Genomic DNA, 19,204 nt, shown 5'->3' on the forward strand with positions numbered 1-19,204 from the left:
AAGGCTCTGGTTTTCTTCCAATAACTTGCTTGCCAGGGTCTCCTTCTTTCTTCTTTCTGCATGCTAACCATCCATCTGCCAACTCTGTCCTCCCTTTCCATTTCCCTTCCCTCCCCAGGAAGTCTGGTATCTTTCCTTTTTTTCATCTCCCTCCACAGATCCACCTTTTCTTAACTACCCTTTCATCCGGCATCTCTCCCTCTTTCCCCACCACCCCAGAGTCCACCATCTCTCCCTTTCTTTTCCCAATTACCCTTCTATCCAGTATCTCTATCCCTCCTCCACACCATCCCTTGTGTCCAATTTCTCTCCCTTTCTGTTCCTTCCCTCCCTAAATCCCATGGTCCATCATCTCCCTCCCTCTCCTCTATTTTCAGACCCATTATTTCTTTCCCCCCCCCAAAGTTTGGCATATGCACGTCTCTTTGAACACCCCCTTCCCTCTGTGTACTTCTAAACCAGGGTCCCCCCCAAAGGCCTGTCCCCCCTTAAAGATCTGCCTGTCCCCCCTTGAAGGCCTGTCCCACCCCCTTGTAGGCCTGTCCCCCCCTTGAAGGCCTGTCCCCCCCTTGAAGGTCTGCACCCCCCCGAAGGCCTGCACCCCCCGAAGGCCTGTCCCCCCCCTTGAAGGCCTGACCCCCCCTTGAAGGCCTGCCTGCCTGTCCCCCCTTGAAGGCCTGTCCCCCCCTTGAAGGCCTGCACCCCCTTGAAGGTTGGCACCCCCCCCAAAGGCCTGCACCCCCCTGAAGGCCTGTCCCCCCCTTGAAGGCCTGTCCCACCCCCTTGTAGGCCTGTCCCACCCCCTTGTAGGCCTGTCCCCCCCTTGAAGGCCTGTCCCCTCCCTTGACGGCCTGCACCCCCTTGAAGGTCTGCACCCCCCCTGAAGGCCTGCACCCCCCCAAAGGCCTGCCTGCCTGTCCCCCCCTTGAAGGCCTGTCCCCCCTTGAAGGCCTGCACCCCCTTGAAGGTCGGCACCCCCCCGAAGGCCTGCACCCCCCTGAAGGCCTGTCCCCCCCTTGAAGTCCTGTCCCACCCCCTTGTAGGCCTGTCCCCCCCTTGTAGGCCTGTCCCCCCCTTGAAGGCCTGCCTGCCTGTCCCCCCCTTGAAGGCCTGTCCCCCCCACTTGAAGGACTGCACCCCCTTGAAGGTCGGCACCCCCCCTTGAAGGCCTGTCCCCCCCCTTGAAGGCCTGTCCCACCCCCTTGTAGGCCTGTCCCCCCCTTGTAGGCCTGTCCCCCCCTTGAAGGCCTGTCCCCCCCCTTGAAGGCCTGTCCCCCCCTTGAAGGCCTGCACCCCCTTGAAGGTCTGCACCCCCCCCGAAGGCCTGCACCCCCCTTGAAGGCCTGCCTGCCTGTCACCCCCCTCCCCCTTGAAAGCCTGCCTGCCTGCCTGCCCGCCCGCCCCACCCTGAAGGCCTGATGCCCCGACCCACCCCGAAGGACCTTTCGCCCCCCTGGCCTCCCCGCACTACCTATGAAGCAGCCGCAGCAGGATCGCGACGTCAGCTATCCCTGCGCTGCTTAGGAGCTGCTTCCTGCGCCGCGGTCCCACCCCCTCCTCTGACGTCAGAGGAGGGACGGGACCGTGGCGCAGGAAGCAGCGCCCAAGCAGCTCAGGGATTGCTGACGTCGCGATCCTGCTGCGGGCTGCTTCATAGGTGTGCTGGAAGGTCAGTGGGGCGAGCAGTCCTTCGGGCGTGGGGTGGGAATGAGCAGCAAAGCCGGGAATACCCCCTCAGGGCTGGAACCCGGGGCGGACCGCCCCCCCCTGCCCCCCCCTTGGTACGCCACTGGGCACATCACTTAGAAAAGAAAATGTCTCCGCTATTTCTTTGTATATCTCTCCTCTTCTTTTCATCTCAGTTGCAAGTTTGTCAAGAATTGTGCAAAAGGTGCTGATACGAAATTTATCTCTGGCATTCAGATATACTTCTGGTGTATCTCCATCATTGGGTAGCTTATTTCTGATACGTTTACAAGTTGTAGCTTTGTAATCAACATCTGGTAACATTTTCTTTGCATCCTTTTAATATTTTTTCAAATTCATCTCGTAAAGTACACAGTTGGTCAGCTAATGATACATACAGATCTGCACATGTTTTTAAGCTCACATCCTCATTTTGTAGAACTTTGTTTACTCTGTGAAAATTCTGCAAAATCTTATTCCAAAAATTCAACATAAAAACGAATTCTAGCTCTTGCATCTTATCTGCAATATTATTTGCTTCTCTTCTAGCATCTCCCTTTTGTGACTGGTCTTCGGCTATATATTCTAATGCTTCAAAAATTTCAAAGAGAGATTTCAAAATTGCTGTTACTGCCATAGCATGTGCCTCCTATCTTGTATCAGAGAGGGATTTTAAGACACTTTAATTTTTAATACGATATTTAAAATTTTTCCACCGGCTAGTTGAGGCTGAAAAAAAGATATAGAGTAAATGTACTGTAGAGAAGAAATTAGCCTCTTGACAGCAGTCAACAGCACTTCGGCCAACCCAATTTAGTGAATGAGCTGCACATGGCACATATATAGCAAACTTGTTTGTTTCTAAAAAATTTGTGCTGCATCCCCTTATAACGCCCAGACATGTTAGCAGCATTGTCATAAGACTGACCCCTATATTTTTAAAATTTTAGTCTATAAGCTTCATGTAAGTACTGCAACACTTGGTTTGCCATTTTCTTGCTGGTGTGGCTTTCTATTTCCAGAAAGGTTAAAAAGCGTTCAATAGGCTGTCCATCTTTTAAGTACCTAAGTACTTAACTGATCGATATGTAATAGATCTGGTGTTGAATCAACAGACAAACTAAAATAACCAGAAGATTTAACTTCTTCAACAATGAACGCATAGACCTTTTGTGCCATTAGTTGAATAAGTTCCTCGCAGGTGGTTTTTGACAGGTAAGAAGGATTTCCTTTGCCAGAATTTCCATACTTTAAAATGTGGCTTGCTAAAAATGTATCAAACTGGCTTATGAGTTCAAGCAGCCCTAAAAAAATTCCCATTTTGCAATGATCCAAACCTTTCTTCTGCTCCTCAAAAAGCCAAGCCAAGTTCAGCTAACATACAAATAACAGCTATGACATGCCTCAAGACATGTTCCCAGCAGTGTTCCCGCTAAGCTGCGTTGACGTGCGCACGCGCACAAAATATTACCTCGCAGCGCACAAGTTTCTCGTCGCAGCGCACACAGTGTAGAGCACAGTTCTTCAACCGCCGGTCCGCAAACAAAATCTTGCCGGTCCACGAAGGATTCGGTCCCCGCCGCAACGAAAGGCCGGCGTCAGCTGACTTGCAACTTCCTGTTGCAGTCGCTGTGCCGGGACTCCTGCCTTCGCCGGGACTCCTGCCTTCCACCGCGTTTGCCTCCTGCCTTGTCTCCGCACCTCCAGACCAGCAGCGGCAGCTGTGTATGCTTTTAACTTCGGCACAGAGCTGCCCCTAATCAATAGTTTAGCGCGGTTTCATAAGGCAGCCTCGGGGCCTTTGCTAGGCCGGCCCACATCGCATCATCGAAGCGGGCCGGCTATCAAAGGCCCCGAGGCTGCCTCATGAAACCGCGCTAAACTATTGATTAGGGGCAGCTCTGTGCCGAAGTTAAAAGCATACAGAGCTGCCGCTGCTGGTCTGAACTCTTGGGCCGCTGAAGGAGGGCAAAAAGCAGCTGTCCTGGAGGTTTCCCTTCCTCTCGCCTTTACAGGTTCCTTTTTTCCACCTTTTTTTTTTCCTTCAAACGGCAACGGGCCCCAGCATCGACATCAATCAAGTAAGTTCCACTGTCAATCAAGCGGTTCTGCTCGGCCAAAGCTTCCCCTGTGACATGAGCCACCCTCAGGGGAAAGAAAGTGACCCACAAAGGTGAGGGGAAGGGGGGCAGATGATGGAAGTTGGGGGGGGGGGAGAGAGAGAGAGAAGGGGCAGATGATGGAATGGAGGAGATGAGAGAGAGAGAGAAGGGGACAGATGATGGAAGTGAGAAGAAGGGAGAGAGAGCAGAAGGCAGATGGATGTCAGTTGAGAAGGGAGAGCAGATGCTGAATGGAAGTGGGGAAAGAACACATACTGGATGGAAGGAGGAGATAAATAAAGGGGGAAGAAAATAGTAAGATAATGGAGGGGTGAGGGAAAGGGGTGACAAGCTGTGTGTAGACACAGTGAAAAGAGGGAAACGGGACTAAATAGTAAGAAAGAATTTAATTTAGATGGAGGCAGAAAATAGAGAAGGAAGACCAGAGAAGAAAAGGGAAGAGAGAGCAGAGAATGATCAGATCTGAGTGGAGGAAATGAGAAGAGAGATATGCTAAAAACCACAGGGGGGAGGGAAGGATAGAGATGCCAGACCATGAGGGGAACAGAAGGAAGATGATGGATGCTAGACCAAATTGGGGGGTGGGGGGGGGGCAGGAGGAGAGATGGCAGGGAAAGACAGACAGTGAATGGAAGGGGCAGATGCTGGACTGAAGAGACAGAGAAGGTTATCATGCTGCTGTACCGGGCCATGGTACGCCCTCACCTGGAGTACTGCGTCCAGCACTGGTACTTTAAGAAGGACACGGTACTACTCGAAAGGATCCAGAGAAGAGCAACTAAAATGGTTAAGGGGCTGGAGGAGTTGCCGTACAGCGAAAGATTAGAGAAACTGGGCCTCTTCTCCCTTGAGCAGAGGAGATTGAGAGGGGACATGATAGAAACATTCAAGGTACTGAAGGGAATAGACTTAGTAGCTAAGGCAGGGAGAACGAGAGGGCACTCTCTAAAGTTGAAAGGGGATAGATTCCATACAAACGTAAGGAAGTTCTGTGGTAGAAAGCAACATATTTATTTGGCTCATAACTTGCTGGCGCCCGATATTTTTAGCTCACAGTGAAAAAAGTTTGCTCACAACACCCGCCCGCTTAGAGGGAACACTGGTTCCCAGTAATCACACTCTTCCTGAATTTGTTTCTCCAACCATGACTTCAACCCCGAACCTTGCCTGCGAGTTAAATATATTAGCAAATAGTCTTGGTGAGTAGTGCTTTTCTCATGCTTATCAATTACAGTAGTATTTTGACTTCTCTTATAACAAAATTCAAGAAATTTTTAGAAGCAAACAGTTTACAAACAAAACAATAAACTGATCCTGTTGATAGTGACTACAGTAACCACTCTCTGTATTTCTCACCATTGGCTTTTGTCCTATTAAAAAGTTTCTGTCAACAATACCTTACTGATTTGCTACTACTAAAATGTCGGTAAGACTTGTCAAATGGCCCATTGTGATGTTGACAGTTACTGGGCCCACAAGCAATCCAATAAGCCACATCATCAGCAGAGAAATCAAGCCACAACCCTGGATCTTTAGCTAAATTGTAATTTTCTTCAGCTTTGACAGATAGAATAATTTCACTGCCATCGCCGTGATCCACTAACCCTTCATTTTCAGCAATTGTTTGAGCTCCAAAATGTATTGTAAAGTCATTCAAATCAATATTTGCAGTAGAGGTATCCATATCAAGAGAATTTATAGGCAAAGTGAGATCAGTTATGAGACATGTGCTAGATGAACTTGCTTGTGACACCCTGGTGATTCTAACGTCATCACATTTTGATTCTAAAGTGATCAAAGTGGTATTTGTCGTATTTGTGTCCACTTCTGATGCTGTATTTGTGTCCACTTCTGATGTCAGAGATTGGTTTTGACCCGGAATCTATATATCAAGTTTAAGTTTCAAGTTTATTAGTATTTTGATATACCGACCATCACGTGTATCTGGTCGGTTTACAATAGTCCCACTTTCCAAAATTTGTGAATCACACTAAAATCTTATAAGAATAGGCTGTCACACAAATATATAATCACATAGACAGGTATTTCAGAGAGAAACCAGGGGTCTCAAGTGCTCCCAGCCAGAAGCCCGATGTATATTACAAAGCTAGTGGCTTATTCGGTGAGCTATCATCGGTCCCGTTTATACTCTCTATACCAATATTTTATAGTTGTTTTTATCTTTTTATGTTTTTATATATATTTTTTTATGCTTTTTTTGTGCTCTTTTCTACATTTAGCACAGCTGAATTACTAATATATTGCTCTTCCGTTTAATGAAAATTACTTAGCTTTCATGTTCTTTGGCTGAAAGTATCATATATCAATTTTCTTTTCAACAACGACGGAAGATCTCCGTTTCGCTCCTATTCATTAAACAGGAGCTTCATCAGGAAAACGCCAAAGGCAGCACTAAAAATAAAGCATAACAACTTTTATATGTTTTTTAAATTTTAAAATTATTTTAATTTTATTAAAATTAAAAACAATACTAACGTACTCAATCACATTAGTGAGCACTAAATACATGTTTTAAACAGGGCTCCAAGACGCTGCTAATGGGTAAAACTTTACAGTGATTTAGAATCTTATTAAGGATTTTTTGTAACCTACATGCCAAAACTCTCAACTTAAACTGGAAAAGGACCTAGCCACAGCGAACAGACAAATATAAAAAAGACTCATTCACACAGTGTACCTGTTGACCCCCTGGCGCTGCAAAGATATCTGAGCTGATATATTGAAGAGACTGCTCCGTGCAACTTAAAGGGTCAAAAAACAGCACAAGGTCATATTGCAAGGCTTTAAACTATTGGGAGCGTCTGACGTCACTTCCGGATAGCACCTAACCGGCATCACCTAACCGACACCCACACCCACACACACATTACTTAGCGATACTGAATCTAAACAGTACAGGACAAGCATACATTCAGTCATAGCCCAATGGAAAGAAACGTACTGATTAAATAAATGAAAAAATAGATAACTAAATAAATAAATGACCTAACCAAATCAGAAAAAGACCTGCCAATTGATAGCCACATTCAAACCCTGAGGTTGTAAGCTACGCAAGCGGTCAATCCACCTCTGTTCCGTTTGTAACAACTTTTCCCTCTATCCCCTCCCCTTACAGATGCCACAACTTTGTCAATAACCATACATTTAAGTTGGTCAAAAGAATGTTTATGTTCAATACAATGTGCTACTAGCGGGGCCTCTTTTCTCTGAAGTTTTAAACAAGATTTATGCTCCGCCATTCGAATATTGAATTGTCTAATGGTTTTACCCACGTAAATTTTTTGGCAAGGACACTTAATGATGTAAATAACATTATCAGATCTGCATGTAGTAATGTGTCGCAATTGATACTGTCTGTGATTTACAGGATTTTTGAATACATCTTCCTGAATAGTTAGAGGGCAGACTTGACATTTACCACATCTTGAGTGGAACCCTTTGCTATTCCTCATTACTGGTGATGGATCCGGTTTTAATCTAAGATGTTCTCTGAGATTACGCGATCTTGAATAAGTCAAACGAAGTTTAGAGTCTTCAAAGCAAGGACTTCTCTGGACTATTCTCCAGTGGTTGCGCTATACTAGCTATATGTTCAGACTCTACATTATATCTGAGAATGAATGTTTGAAACTCTTCAGCACTAGTGAGCTCGCTTGTATTATCCAACCTCTGGGTATTACCAAAACTTGCTGCAGTGGATGGCTGTAAAAGCCATTCAGGATGATTGTACTTTGCCCTACGATATGATTTTTTTAGCACTTTTTCAGGGTACTCTCTATTTCTTAAATTTTTTGTTAACCTATTGGCTGAAGATTTAAAATCAGCCATATGGGTACAAACATGCCTAAAGCGCAAAAATTGGGCCAAAGGTAAGCTATTCTTAAGAGAAGTAGGATGACAACTGTCATACTGCAGCAAACTCGTAGTATCAGTGGGTTTAACGTAAAGTTTAGACTCAAGATGATTTCCCACAATACTAACCCAAGTGTCTAAGAAATTAATCCCCAGAGTAGATTGATTCATTGTAAATTGGATGTTACTATCCTTACTGTTAAGCCAGTCAATAAATTCTAAAAGAATTTATGCCCTCTGGAAGCGCATTCCAGGTGTCCACCACACGTTGGGTAAAGAAGAACTTCCTAGCATTCGTTTTGAATCTGTCCCCTTTCAACTTTTCCGAATGTCCTCTTGTTCTTTTATTATTTGAAAGTTTGAAGAATCTGTCCCTCTCTACTCTCTCTATGCCCTTCATGATCTTGTAAGTCTCTATCATATCCCCTCTAAGTCTTCTTTTCTCCAGGGAAAAGAGTCCCAGTTTTTCCAATCTCTCAGCGTATGAAAGGTTTTCCAAACCTTTTATCAGATGCGTCGCTCTCCTCTGAACTCTCTCGAGTATCGCCATATCCTTCTTAAGGTACGGCGACCAATATTGGACGCAGTACTCCAGATGCGGACGCACCATCGGCCAATAAAATGGCAGGATAACTTCTTTCGTTCTGGTTGTAACATAGTAACATAGTAGATGACGGCAGATAAAGACCCGAATGGTCCATCCAGTCTGCCCAACCTGATTCAATTTAAATTTTTTTTTTTTTTTCTTCTTAGCTATTTCTGGGCGAGAATCCAAAGCTTTACCCGGTACTGTGCTTGGGTTCCAATTGCCGAAATCTCTGTTAAGACTTACTCCAGCCCATCTACACCCTCCCAGCCATTGAAGCCCTCCCCTGCCCATCCTCCTCCAAACGGCCATACACAGACACAGACCGTACAAGTCTGCCCAGTAACTGGCCTAGTTCAATCTTTAATATTATTTTCTGATTCTAAATCTTCTGTGTTCATCCCACGCTTCTTTGAACTCAGTCACAGTTTTACTCTCCACCACCTCTCTTGGGACCGCATTCCAGGCATCCACCACCCTCTCCGTAAAGTAGAATTTCCTAACATTGCCCCTGAATCTACCACCCCTCAACCTCAAATTATGTCCTCTGGTTTTACCATTTTCCTTTCTCTGGAAAAGATTTTGTTCTACGTTAATACCCTTTAAGTATTTGAACGTCTGAATCATATCTCCCCTGTCTCTCCTTTCCTCTAGGGTATACATATTCATGGCTTCCAGTCTCTCCTCATACGTCTTCTGGCGCAAGCCTCCTATCATTTTCGTCGCCCTCCTCTGGATCGCCTCAAGTCTTCTTACATCTTTCGCCAGATACGGTCTCCAAAACTGAACACAATACTCCAAGTGGGGCCTCACCAATGACCTGTACAGGGGCATCAACACCTTCTTCCTTCTACTGACTACGCCTCTCTTTATACAGCCCAGAATCCTTCTGGCAGCAGCCACTGCCTTGTCACACTGTTTTTTCGCCTTTAGATCTTCGGACACTATCACCCCAAGGTCCCTCTCCCCGTCCGTGCATATCAGCTTCTCTCCTCCCAGCATATATGGTTCCTTCCTATTATTAATCCCCAAATGCATTACTCTGCATTTCTTTGCATTGAATTTTAGTTGCCAGGCATTAGACCATTCCTCTAACTTTTGCAGATCCTTTTTCATATTTTCCACTCCCTCTTCGGTGTCTACTCTGTTACAAATCTTGGTATCATCTGCAAAAAGGCACACTTTTCCTTCTAACCCTTCAGCAATGTCACTTACATACATATTGAACAGGATTGGCCCCAGCACCGAACCCTGAGGGTCTCCACTAGTCACCTTTCCTTCCTTCGAGCGACTTCCATTAACCACCACCCTCTGGTGTCTGTCCGACAGCCAGTTTCTGACCCAGTTCACCACTTTGGGTCCTAACTTCAGCCCTTCAAGTTTGTTCAACAGCCTCCTATGAGGAACTGTATCAAAGGCTTTGCTGAAATCCAAGTAAATTACATCTAGCATATGTCCTCGATCCAGCTCTCTGGTCACCCAATCAAAAAATTCAATCAGGTTCGTTTGGCACAATTTACCTTTTGTAAAGCCATGTTGCCTCGGATCCTGTAACCCATTAGATTCAAGGAAATACACTATCCTTTCTTTCAGCAACACTTCCATTATTTTTCCAACAACTGAAGTGAGGCTCACCGGCCTGTAGTTTCCTGCTTCATCCCTGTGACCACTTTTATGAATAGGGACCACATCCGCTCTCCTCCAATCCCCAGGAATCACTCCCGTCTCCAGAGATTTGTTGAACAAGTCTTTAATAGGACTCGCCAGAACCTCTCTGAGCTCCCTTAGTATCCTGGGATGGATCCCGTCTGGTCCCATCGCTTTGTCCACCTTCAGTTTTTCAAGTTGCTCATAAACACCCTCCTCCGTGAACGGCGCAGAATCTACTCCATTTTCTCGTGTAACTTTGCCAGACAATCTCGGTCCTTCTCCAGGATTTTCTTCTGTGAACACAGAACAGAAGTATTTGTTTAGCACATTTGCTTTCTCCTCATCACTCTCCACATATTTGTTCCCAGCATCTTTTAGCCTAGCAATTCCATTTTTTATCTTCCTCCTTTCACTAATATATCTGAAAAAATTTTTATCTCCCTTTTTTACATTTTTAGCCATTTGTTCTTCCGCCTGTGCCTTCGCCAAACGTATCTCTCTCTTGGCTTCTTTCAGTTTCACCCTGTAGTCCTTTCTGCTCTCCTCTTCTTGGGTTTTTTTTTATATTTCATGAACGCCAACTCTTTCGCCTTTATTTTCTTAGCCACTAGGTTGGAGAACCATATTGGCTTCCTTTTTCTCTTGTTTTTATTGATTTTCTTCACATAAAGGTCCGTAGCCATTTTTATCGCTCCTTTCAGCTTAGACCACTGTCTTTCCACTTCTCTTATGTCCTCCCATCCTAACAGCTCTTTCTTCAGGTACTTTCCCATTGCATTAAAGTCCGTACGTTTGTAATACCCTTCTTGATGATGCCTAGCATTCTATTTGCCTTCTTAGTGGCCACTGTGCACTGTGCCGTCAGCTTCATTGTCATCTCCACCATTACCCCCAAGTCCCTTTTTTGGGTACTCTCATTTAAAAACATCCCTCCCATCCTATAGTTGTACCTTGGGTTTCTGTTTCCCACATGTAATACTTTACATTTCTCAACGTTGAACTTCATCTGCCATCTCGTCGCCCATTCCCCTAGTTTGTTCAAGTCCCTTTGCAGTTCTTCACAGTCCTCTTTAGTCCAAGTTTTTCTAAATAGTTTGGTGTCGTCCGCAAATTTTATTATCTTACACTTTGTCCCTGTTTCTAGATTATTTATAAATATATTAAATAGCAGCGGCCCGAGTACCAAGCCCTGCGGGACCCCATTCGTGACCCTTCTCCAGTCCGAGTAGTGGCCCTTTACTCCTACCCTCTGTTTCCTACCCGCCAACCAGCTTCTGATCCATCTATGTACATCTCCTTCCACCCCATGGTTCTTCAGTTTCCGGAGTAGGCGTTCATGGGGCACCTTATCAAAGGCTTTTTGGAAATCTAGATATATGAAGTCTATGGGAGTCTCCTTTGTCCATTTGTTTGTTAATTCCTTCGAAGAAGTGCAATAAGTTCGTTAGACAAGATCTTCCCTTGCAGAAACCATGTTGGCTGGTTATCAGAAGTTCGTTTATTTCAAAATGTTCATCGATTTTTTTTTTATCAGTGCTTCTGCCATTTTTCCCAGAACTGAGGTCAGACTCACCGGTCTGTAGTTTCCCGGGTCACCTCTTGATCCCTTTTTAAAGATGGGCGTAACATTGGCTATCTTCCAGTCCTCCGGGATCACGCCTGTTTTCAGGGATAGATTGCAAATTTGCTGCCGTAGTTCCGCTATCTCCTCCTTTAATTCCTTCAGAACCCTTGGATGGATTCCGTCCAGACCCGGGGATTTGTCTGTTTTTAATTTTTCTATCGGCCTGCATACATCTTCAAGGCTCACTTCCATGGATGTTAATTTTTCTGCCTGATTTCCATTGAAGAATTGCTCAAGTTCCGGTATGTTGGATGTGTATTCGTTTGTAAATACAGATGAAAAGAACACGTTAAGTCTTTCTGCCACTTCTTTCTCCTTCTTCACCACTCCCTTCTTGTCTCTGTCGTCCAGAGGTCCCACATCCTCCATAGCCGGTTGCTTCCCTTTAACATATCTAAAGAACGGTTTGAAATTTCGTGCTTCCCTGTCTAGCCTCTCTTCATACTCTCTTTTGGCTTTTCGAACCTCTTGGTGACATTCCTTTTGATACTTCCTGTTCTCTTTCCAGTTCCCCTCAGTTTTGTCCTTTTTCCATTTCCTGAATGAATCTTTCTTATTGCCTATCGCTTCCTTCACTGTTTTGCTTAACCATGCCGCGTCCATTGTTCGACTCTTTTTGCACCCCTTTCTGAATCTGGGGATGTACAGATTTTGTGCCTCGCTCACCATGTTCTTGAGAAAAGACCAGGCAAGTTCTACCGTTTGCCATTTTTTGGAAGTGTTCCTAAGTTTCTTCCTTACCATTTCCCTCATTGCTTCATAGTTTCCTTTCCTGAAGTTGAAAGTTGTCGCTATAGGAAGAAGGGGAGGGTAAAACGGAAGGAAAGGACAAGGTATCGCTTCCTAGAAGCATTTTTGTTTTCTCATGTGTGTGAACTTGTGTGAAGAAATCAGTTAGGTTTGCAGTCTTGAGCTCTAATTCTAAATTAGAGAGCTGCACGGGAACGGGGACGATGGGAATCCCGCAGGACCCGCGGGGATCACATGGGTTCCCCCTTCGGGACACGGAGATCCCGTGGGGATGCCTCCAAGGGTCGCGGGGTTCCTGCGAGCCGCGAGGCTCGTCTCCCTACCTGCCCTGCCACACATAGCCGAACAGAAGTCTTCCTGATGTCAGCGCTGATGTCGGAGGGAGGGCTTAAGCAAAGCCCTCTCTCCATCCGATGTCAGCGCTGACATCGTGAAGACTTCCATTCGGCTGTGTGCTGCGGCAGGGCAGGCAGGGAAAAGGCAGTGGTACAAGACGGGGGGCGGTCCGCCCCGGGTGCAGCACAGCCAGCCAGGTCCCCCGACCGACCGACAACAGGCCCGGACCGTCAAACCTCCCTGCCCTGTAGCCGCGAATTTAAATTACTTTCTTACAGCAGCTTCAATAATCCAGCTGCTGTAAGAAGGTAATTTAGATTCGCGGCTACAGGGCAGGGAGGTTTGTTGGACTGGGCCTGTTCTGTTGTCAGTCAGGCGGGTAAGCGCCACAAAGGTAAGGGGCAGGGAGGGAGAAAGGGAGAAAAGGTGGAGTGGAGAGGAAAAGGCGCTTAAGGTAAAACTGAGGGGGGAGAAGGACGCTGAAAGCACTGGGGAAGACAAAGGGGTGGAGAAGAACGCTGAAAGGACATGGGGAAGATGGGGGGGGGGAGAAGGACGCTGAAAGGACATGGGGAAGACAAAGGGGTGGAGAAGGATGCTGAAAGCACATGGGGAAGACAAAGGGGTGGAGAAGGAAGCTGAAAGGACATGGGGAAGACGGGGGGGAGAAGGACGCTGAAAGGACATGGGGAAGACAAAGGGGTGGAGAAGAATGCTGAAAGGACATGGGGAAGATGGGGGGAGAAGGACGCTGAAAGGACATGGGGAAGACAAAGGGGTGGAGAAGGACGCTGAAAGCACATGGGGAAGACAAAGGGATGGAGAAGGAAGCTGAAAGGACATGGGGAAGACGGGGGGAGAAGGATGCTGAAAGGACATGGGGAAGACGGGGGGAGAAGGATGCTGAAAGGACATGGGGAAGGCAGAGGGGGGAGAAGAACACTGACAGGACATGGGGAAGATGGGGGGGAAGAAGGACGCTGAAAGGAAATGGGGAAGAGAAAGTGGGGAACAGACGCTGGCAGGGAAGAAGACAGAGATGCCAGACTATGGGGGGAGCGGAGGGAAGAAGATGGGTGCCAGACCAATTTGGAAGGGGGGAGAAAGGGAGAGGCACAGTAACAGAGCAAATGGAAGACGCAGAGAGAAGAGAGACAGTGGATGGAAGGAATTGAATGAGAACATGAGGAAAGCAGAAACCAGGCAACAAAGGTAGGAAAAAAATTCTTTTTTTTTTTTTTTTTTTGCTTCAGGATAAAGTAATATATTAGTTGTGTTGATAAAAATTTATAAACATTAGAGGCTCTGGTAGAAACCTGTTTACAAAGTATGTATTCTTCCCAATTAATATTTCCAAATTAATAAAATCTTTTTGCTTATTTGTAAATGGGTTTCTACCAAAGCCTTTAATTCAGTAGCATAATTAAATGAAATAACTATTTCTGTAGTTTATAGGGACGGGTAGGGACAGAGGGGATTCCTCACGGGGACGGGTGGGGACGGAGGGATTCCTCACGGGGACGGGTGGGACTTTGGAGGACTTTGGATTTCTGTCCCCGCGCAACTCTCTATTCTAAAGTCTTCTCTTGTTTCTTGTTTGATAGTTTTTGTTTTTGTGCACCACTTAACTGAACCCATTTCATCTTGGTTCTTGGGATCTGTTAAATATAGAAATAAAAATAATATTTTGTTTGAATTATTATGCGGCATTCAACATAATTACACATTTCATAAGCAGAATAATACGGACAATTTAATTCCCAGCTTACTGCTGATGCTGAATCATGTGCTTTAATTAATAAAGAGAGATTTTGTTTCAGAATTTCAGAATACATCGGTGTTTCAGAAATACTCCTAAATAAAAACACTTGTAAAACTTGTGTTTAACAAATAAACTGAAATAAATTTAACTATTTTCTATCAAAAAAGGCTGGGATAAACAAAACTAAATAGTACTGAAATAGTAGACTGTGCAACATGAGTGGACATGATCACATTTTGCACAAAGGCATGTTTGGCACACGACACCATTAGGTGAGTGCGCCAAAATGTCTGAGTTCATATCCAAGAATAGAATTAAACACATTCAAAATATATAAATATATTTTATATATATTAAAGATTGAAGAGCCAGAACTGAGTGTGCTATTGGAATAGTCATTAAGCAACTTTGAGGCTGTTTGAGGCTTTGAGACTTTGAAAGCAAGAAGAGGTTATGAATGCACCTGCAATTAACACCAGTGACAGTTGGCAACTAAACTAAGAACTTCTTATGAGCTATAACCCGTCACTTGCGCTGTTTCAAATGCATCTAGACTTGTTCAAAATTTGTATAGCTTCCAATCTGCGAGCACAGTGTACTTTATTTTGCAGGATAAACATGATGACACAAGAGAACGCTTTATAAACAGAACTTATTCATTTTTCATAAAATTTTGAAAATGGCTATAAAACTTAATAATTTAAATGATAAATTCGGCAACAAAAAATTTATGTGGTGCCCCCCTTCCCTTGATGCCTAAGCATGTGCTTACTTTGCTTATAGGGTTAATCTAGCACTGGCATTTGGAGTGTGAGACGAAAAAGAGCATGGGCACTGGGATAAAAACACAATGAACATCTTCTCTCGCACCAAGCAGCATCATGGGGTAAAGACCTAGAACAATTGCTTTCGCCCACTACTTATGAGGAATTTAGGAAACGTCTGAAAACACACCTGTTCCTAAAGTATCTAGACAACTGATCCTCTCTTCTCTCTCCCCTCTATAGCGATTAACTTGTTCTATTGATCACTCTCTCCTCAAAAATGGATTTCCTGTCCTATTAACCCTCTTTCTTCCTCCCCTCTTAAAGTCAATCAATTTGTACCTTTTCTTAATCTTTGTAAACCACATAGAACTTCACGGTATTGCGGTATATAAACTGTTATTATTATTATTATAAGGGGGCATAGAGGTGGCAGGCTGTGATAGAGAAAGAGGAGAATATTGCTGACCAGGGAGAGGGAAAAGAATAATGGTAATATGAGTATCCTGGGCACTGTGTACAAGGAAAAGGCATATGCTGGGCTTGTAGAGGGTGAAGGGGGATACCAAATTGGTGTTGACAAAAAAGTAAAGAATAAAGCTAAGTAAAGTTTTTGGCTTCTTAAATATTTTACAAGTGTTGATAGTGTCTATAAACAAAAGGAATTTTTTAGATCAATGAATGAAAAAGACCTTATATTAGGCTTCTACATTCATTCAAAGCTTATTAAGGACATAATAGTCTTGTTGAAGCATACCATTACTGGGTATTGTTGTTTAGATTATATGAAGCTGCACAATTCTTGCTGCACAGTTTTTTGCTGATGTGTTGTCCTTCATTATCTAACCTTGGTATATTTCCATCAAAGACACGTGGTGTTCAATGATGTGCTCTGCTAGAGAGCCTTTAAGTAATTTTTTGCGAACTGGTTGGATGCATCAGATATACATTAAAAACAAGATATTATGGTGAAATGAAAGTCAGACAATGAATTCAGATATAAAATATAACAAAATAATAGCTGTCTATTCTTGTTGTAGGTATGCTGATCGTGCCAAGCAGATTAGGTGCAATGCTGTTATTAATGAGGATCCCAACAACCGACTGATTCGGGAATTGAAAGATGAAGTGGCTCGTCTGAGAGACCTCCTTTATGCTCAGGGACTGGGAGACATCATAGACAGTATGTACTATTCAAAGTTTAATCATTCTTTCCACCCCAGCTTGTTGTCAGGGTTTCATTTTCATTCTTTCTACATGTTACTCACTAACAAAGCTGGATTTAGACATAAGCAACATGGGTATACACTTAGGACTCCAAATTCTGAAGATTACTAAGAACTGTGGCTCAGGATTCCCCATTTTCCAGTCATTGAAAGATTCCTTTCCCTACTAGTCCTCTGCTTATGGGCACCATAATCTTAAATCTAGCCCTGTTCACCAATATTATATTACTGTTCACCATCATGACTCCAACAGCAGACATACATTTTCTGTTCTTTGCCCTGGCAACTTCTATTTTACTGTGGTAAGGGAGGTACCATTTCCAACAGGCAAATCAATACTTTAGCTGTGAAAATAGCATATTATGAAATTGCCTACCTACTATACAAGTAAACATTAATGCATATAGACTGTATACTATATACAGAAGTTTAGTTACCATTTGTGAATGTACTCCTGGGGGGGGGGGGCATGATGAGGACAGGTTTGCACTTCATGCACATATGTTTTGAAAATTTAAATAGAGGCAGATATTTTAACCATAAAAAATTGTGCAACCCAGATGGCAGTTGTAAGTTAGGACACTTTTGAAAGTGGAAGTATACTCATAGGGCCCAATATCTAGACTGCAGGAAGCATCCCACCTATGTCCTGCAGTCAGTAGTGAGCCTGAATATTCAATGCCAGGCTGTTTCCGGTGATCGGCATTTGAATATCTGTTTATTTTTTTTTTTTTAAACTGGCTATAACCTAACCTGTTAAGTCAATATTTAGCACTGACCAGTTAAGTTATAATGGGCAAAGATAAGACTCTATTTAGGCGGTCCAATTTGCCCTCTAAGTCTAAACTTAACTAGTCAGCACTGAATAGTGCCAGCTATTGTGTAATATAACTGTTTAACTGTTAGCTGCTAACTGTGAATATTCAGCAGAGATAACTGATTATCTTAGGCAGAATATTTGTGGTTAAGCGGTTAAACTCTATTTAACTGGTCAGTGGCCATTTCTGGCCAGTTAAATAACTTTGAATATTGGGGAGGGGGTGGGGATATTGTTGCTTTAAAAATTCAACAGATTCCATGGAGTTACAATTATACAATTATTGACACAGGCAAGGAAGGCATATAGGCAAATGTACATTGGACTCAATATTGAGACCCCAGGAGATAGTCTGGCTACTTTCCGCAGTCCACAGCAATCCCGGATATTCAATGCTGGGGCTGTATTCAGTCACCGGCATTGAATATCCAGGTCAAATTTTGCTATCAGTTGACCAGCTAAGGCATGGTGACCAAAGATAGACTTACCTTTTAGGTGAATCTCTCTAGCTGCTACCATTGGTCGACCAGCTGCTGAATATCGGTGGTGTATAGCTGATCACCAGTCTGCCAATCTGACAAATCAGATATTCAATGAAAGATAACTGGATATCTCCCACTGAATATTGGCAGATACCTGGTTAAGCGGTGCCTAGCCAACCAACCGGCTAAGTAAAGTTGAATATCAAAGAGATTGTCCCTTTGTCTTTAAATCAAAAAATGCCTCAATGCATGATTAAAAATTAGCCTTCCTGAAAGCTCCCACAAAAGTCACACCTGCTTCAAGGCAGGAATAATTTTGTGCTTGTAGGTGCCAGTATAAATTGTTCCAGTCTCTGCCCCAGAAAGCCTATATCCATCAGGGGTAACTTTATAAAGTTTTCTTTTTGTGTGTATAAATCTTGTTTTATATGTGGAAAGGCTTTTATAAAATTTGTGGCTGCAAATTTATTTGCAAAAAAAGATTGCATGTAATTTTGTCTAATCTATGCAAAGATATTTCCAGTGGTCTGGTTTGGCTGGAGCAGAGGTGGAACTGCAGTGTATGTATATATTTTTATTTTTATTTTTTTTTAAAAAAAGCACATGTGTAGAGTACATGCATTATTATCTATTTGGACTTTACTACCTGTTTTTTCATGAAGAGATTCACATTGAATAGTAGTCAGGTACTCTTAAGTATTTTCCCTATCTCTTCTGGCAGGCGCACAATAAAACTGTGGTACCTGAGGCAATGGAGGGATTAAGTGACTTGCCCAGAGTCACAGGGTGCAGGCTGGGGTCAAACTCACAATTTCAAGGTGCTGAGACAGCAGTTCTAACCACTAGGCCACTCTCTCCCTATATTTATTCAATCAATGGAAAAGGTGTAAATTTGCACTTGGCATTTGCATGATATTAGGGCTGATTCTAGGTGTCTATTTAATAAAGGCACTTACGGTACATTGCCTTTTATAGAATGGCTAGGCATTTGAAATAACATGTCAGCAATACTATACAATAATATGTATGGAATGGAAAAGGTCAAAAACAGACGAAAACTGGATTAAGCACAAACAACATCAACGCAGGTGCCATAAGGTGGTAAAAGGGGCCAAAAGAGACTACGAGGAAAAAATAGCCAAGGAGGCAAAAAACTTCAAGCCGTTCTTTCGACCCGCGAAGGAAGTGGTGGGACCGTTGCATGACCATGGAATAAAGGGAGTGCTAAAGGAGGACAAAGCAATCGCCGTCAAACTGAACACATGTTTTGCATCTGTATTTACCGAAGAGGATATGCACAGCATACCAGAACCCATCAGGCTATATGCTACAAAATGAAGATGGTTGATGGTCAGTCTAGAAGAGGTATGCAGGTAGATCGATAGGCTTAAGAGCGATAAATCCCCGAGACCAGATGGCATCCATCTGAGGGTCATCAAGGAACTGAAAGGGACTGTAGCTGAACTGCTTCAACCAATAGCCAATTCCTTCGATCAAATCGGGAAAGATTCCTGAAGACTGGAAG

General features: G+C 43.9%; 1 protein-coding gene across 3 annotated transcripts in view; it reads left to right on the forward strand.

The window, feature by feature from the left end:
- The window catches only part of KIF1A (kinesin family member 1A), a 627,076-nt gene that overhangs the window by 202,966 nt on the left and 404,906 nt on the right, over positions 1–19,204 (forward strand). For all 3 annotated transcript variants that reach the window (XM_033958697.1, XM_033958695.1, XM_033958696.1), the window contains exon 13: positions 16,195–16,337. In XM_033958697.1, coding sequence (XP_033814588.1) covers positions 16,195–16,337 — 143 coding nt within the window. The remainder of the gene's footprint in view (positions 1–16,194; positions 16,338–19,204) is intronic.

The sequence above is a fragment of the Geotrypetes seraphini genome, chromosome 9, assembly GCF_902459505.1.
Source record: "Geotrypetes seraphini chromosome 9, aGeoSer1.1, whole genome shotgun sequence".
NCBI lineage: Eukaryota > Metazoa > Chordata > Amphibia > Gymnophiona > Dermophiidae > Geotrypetes > Geotrypetes seraphini.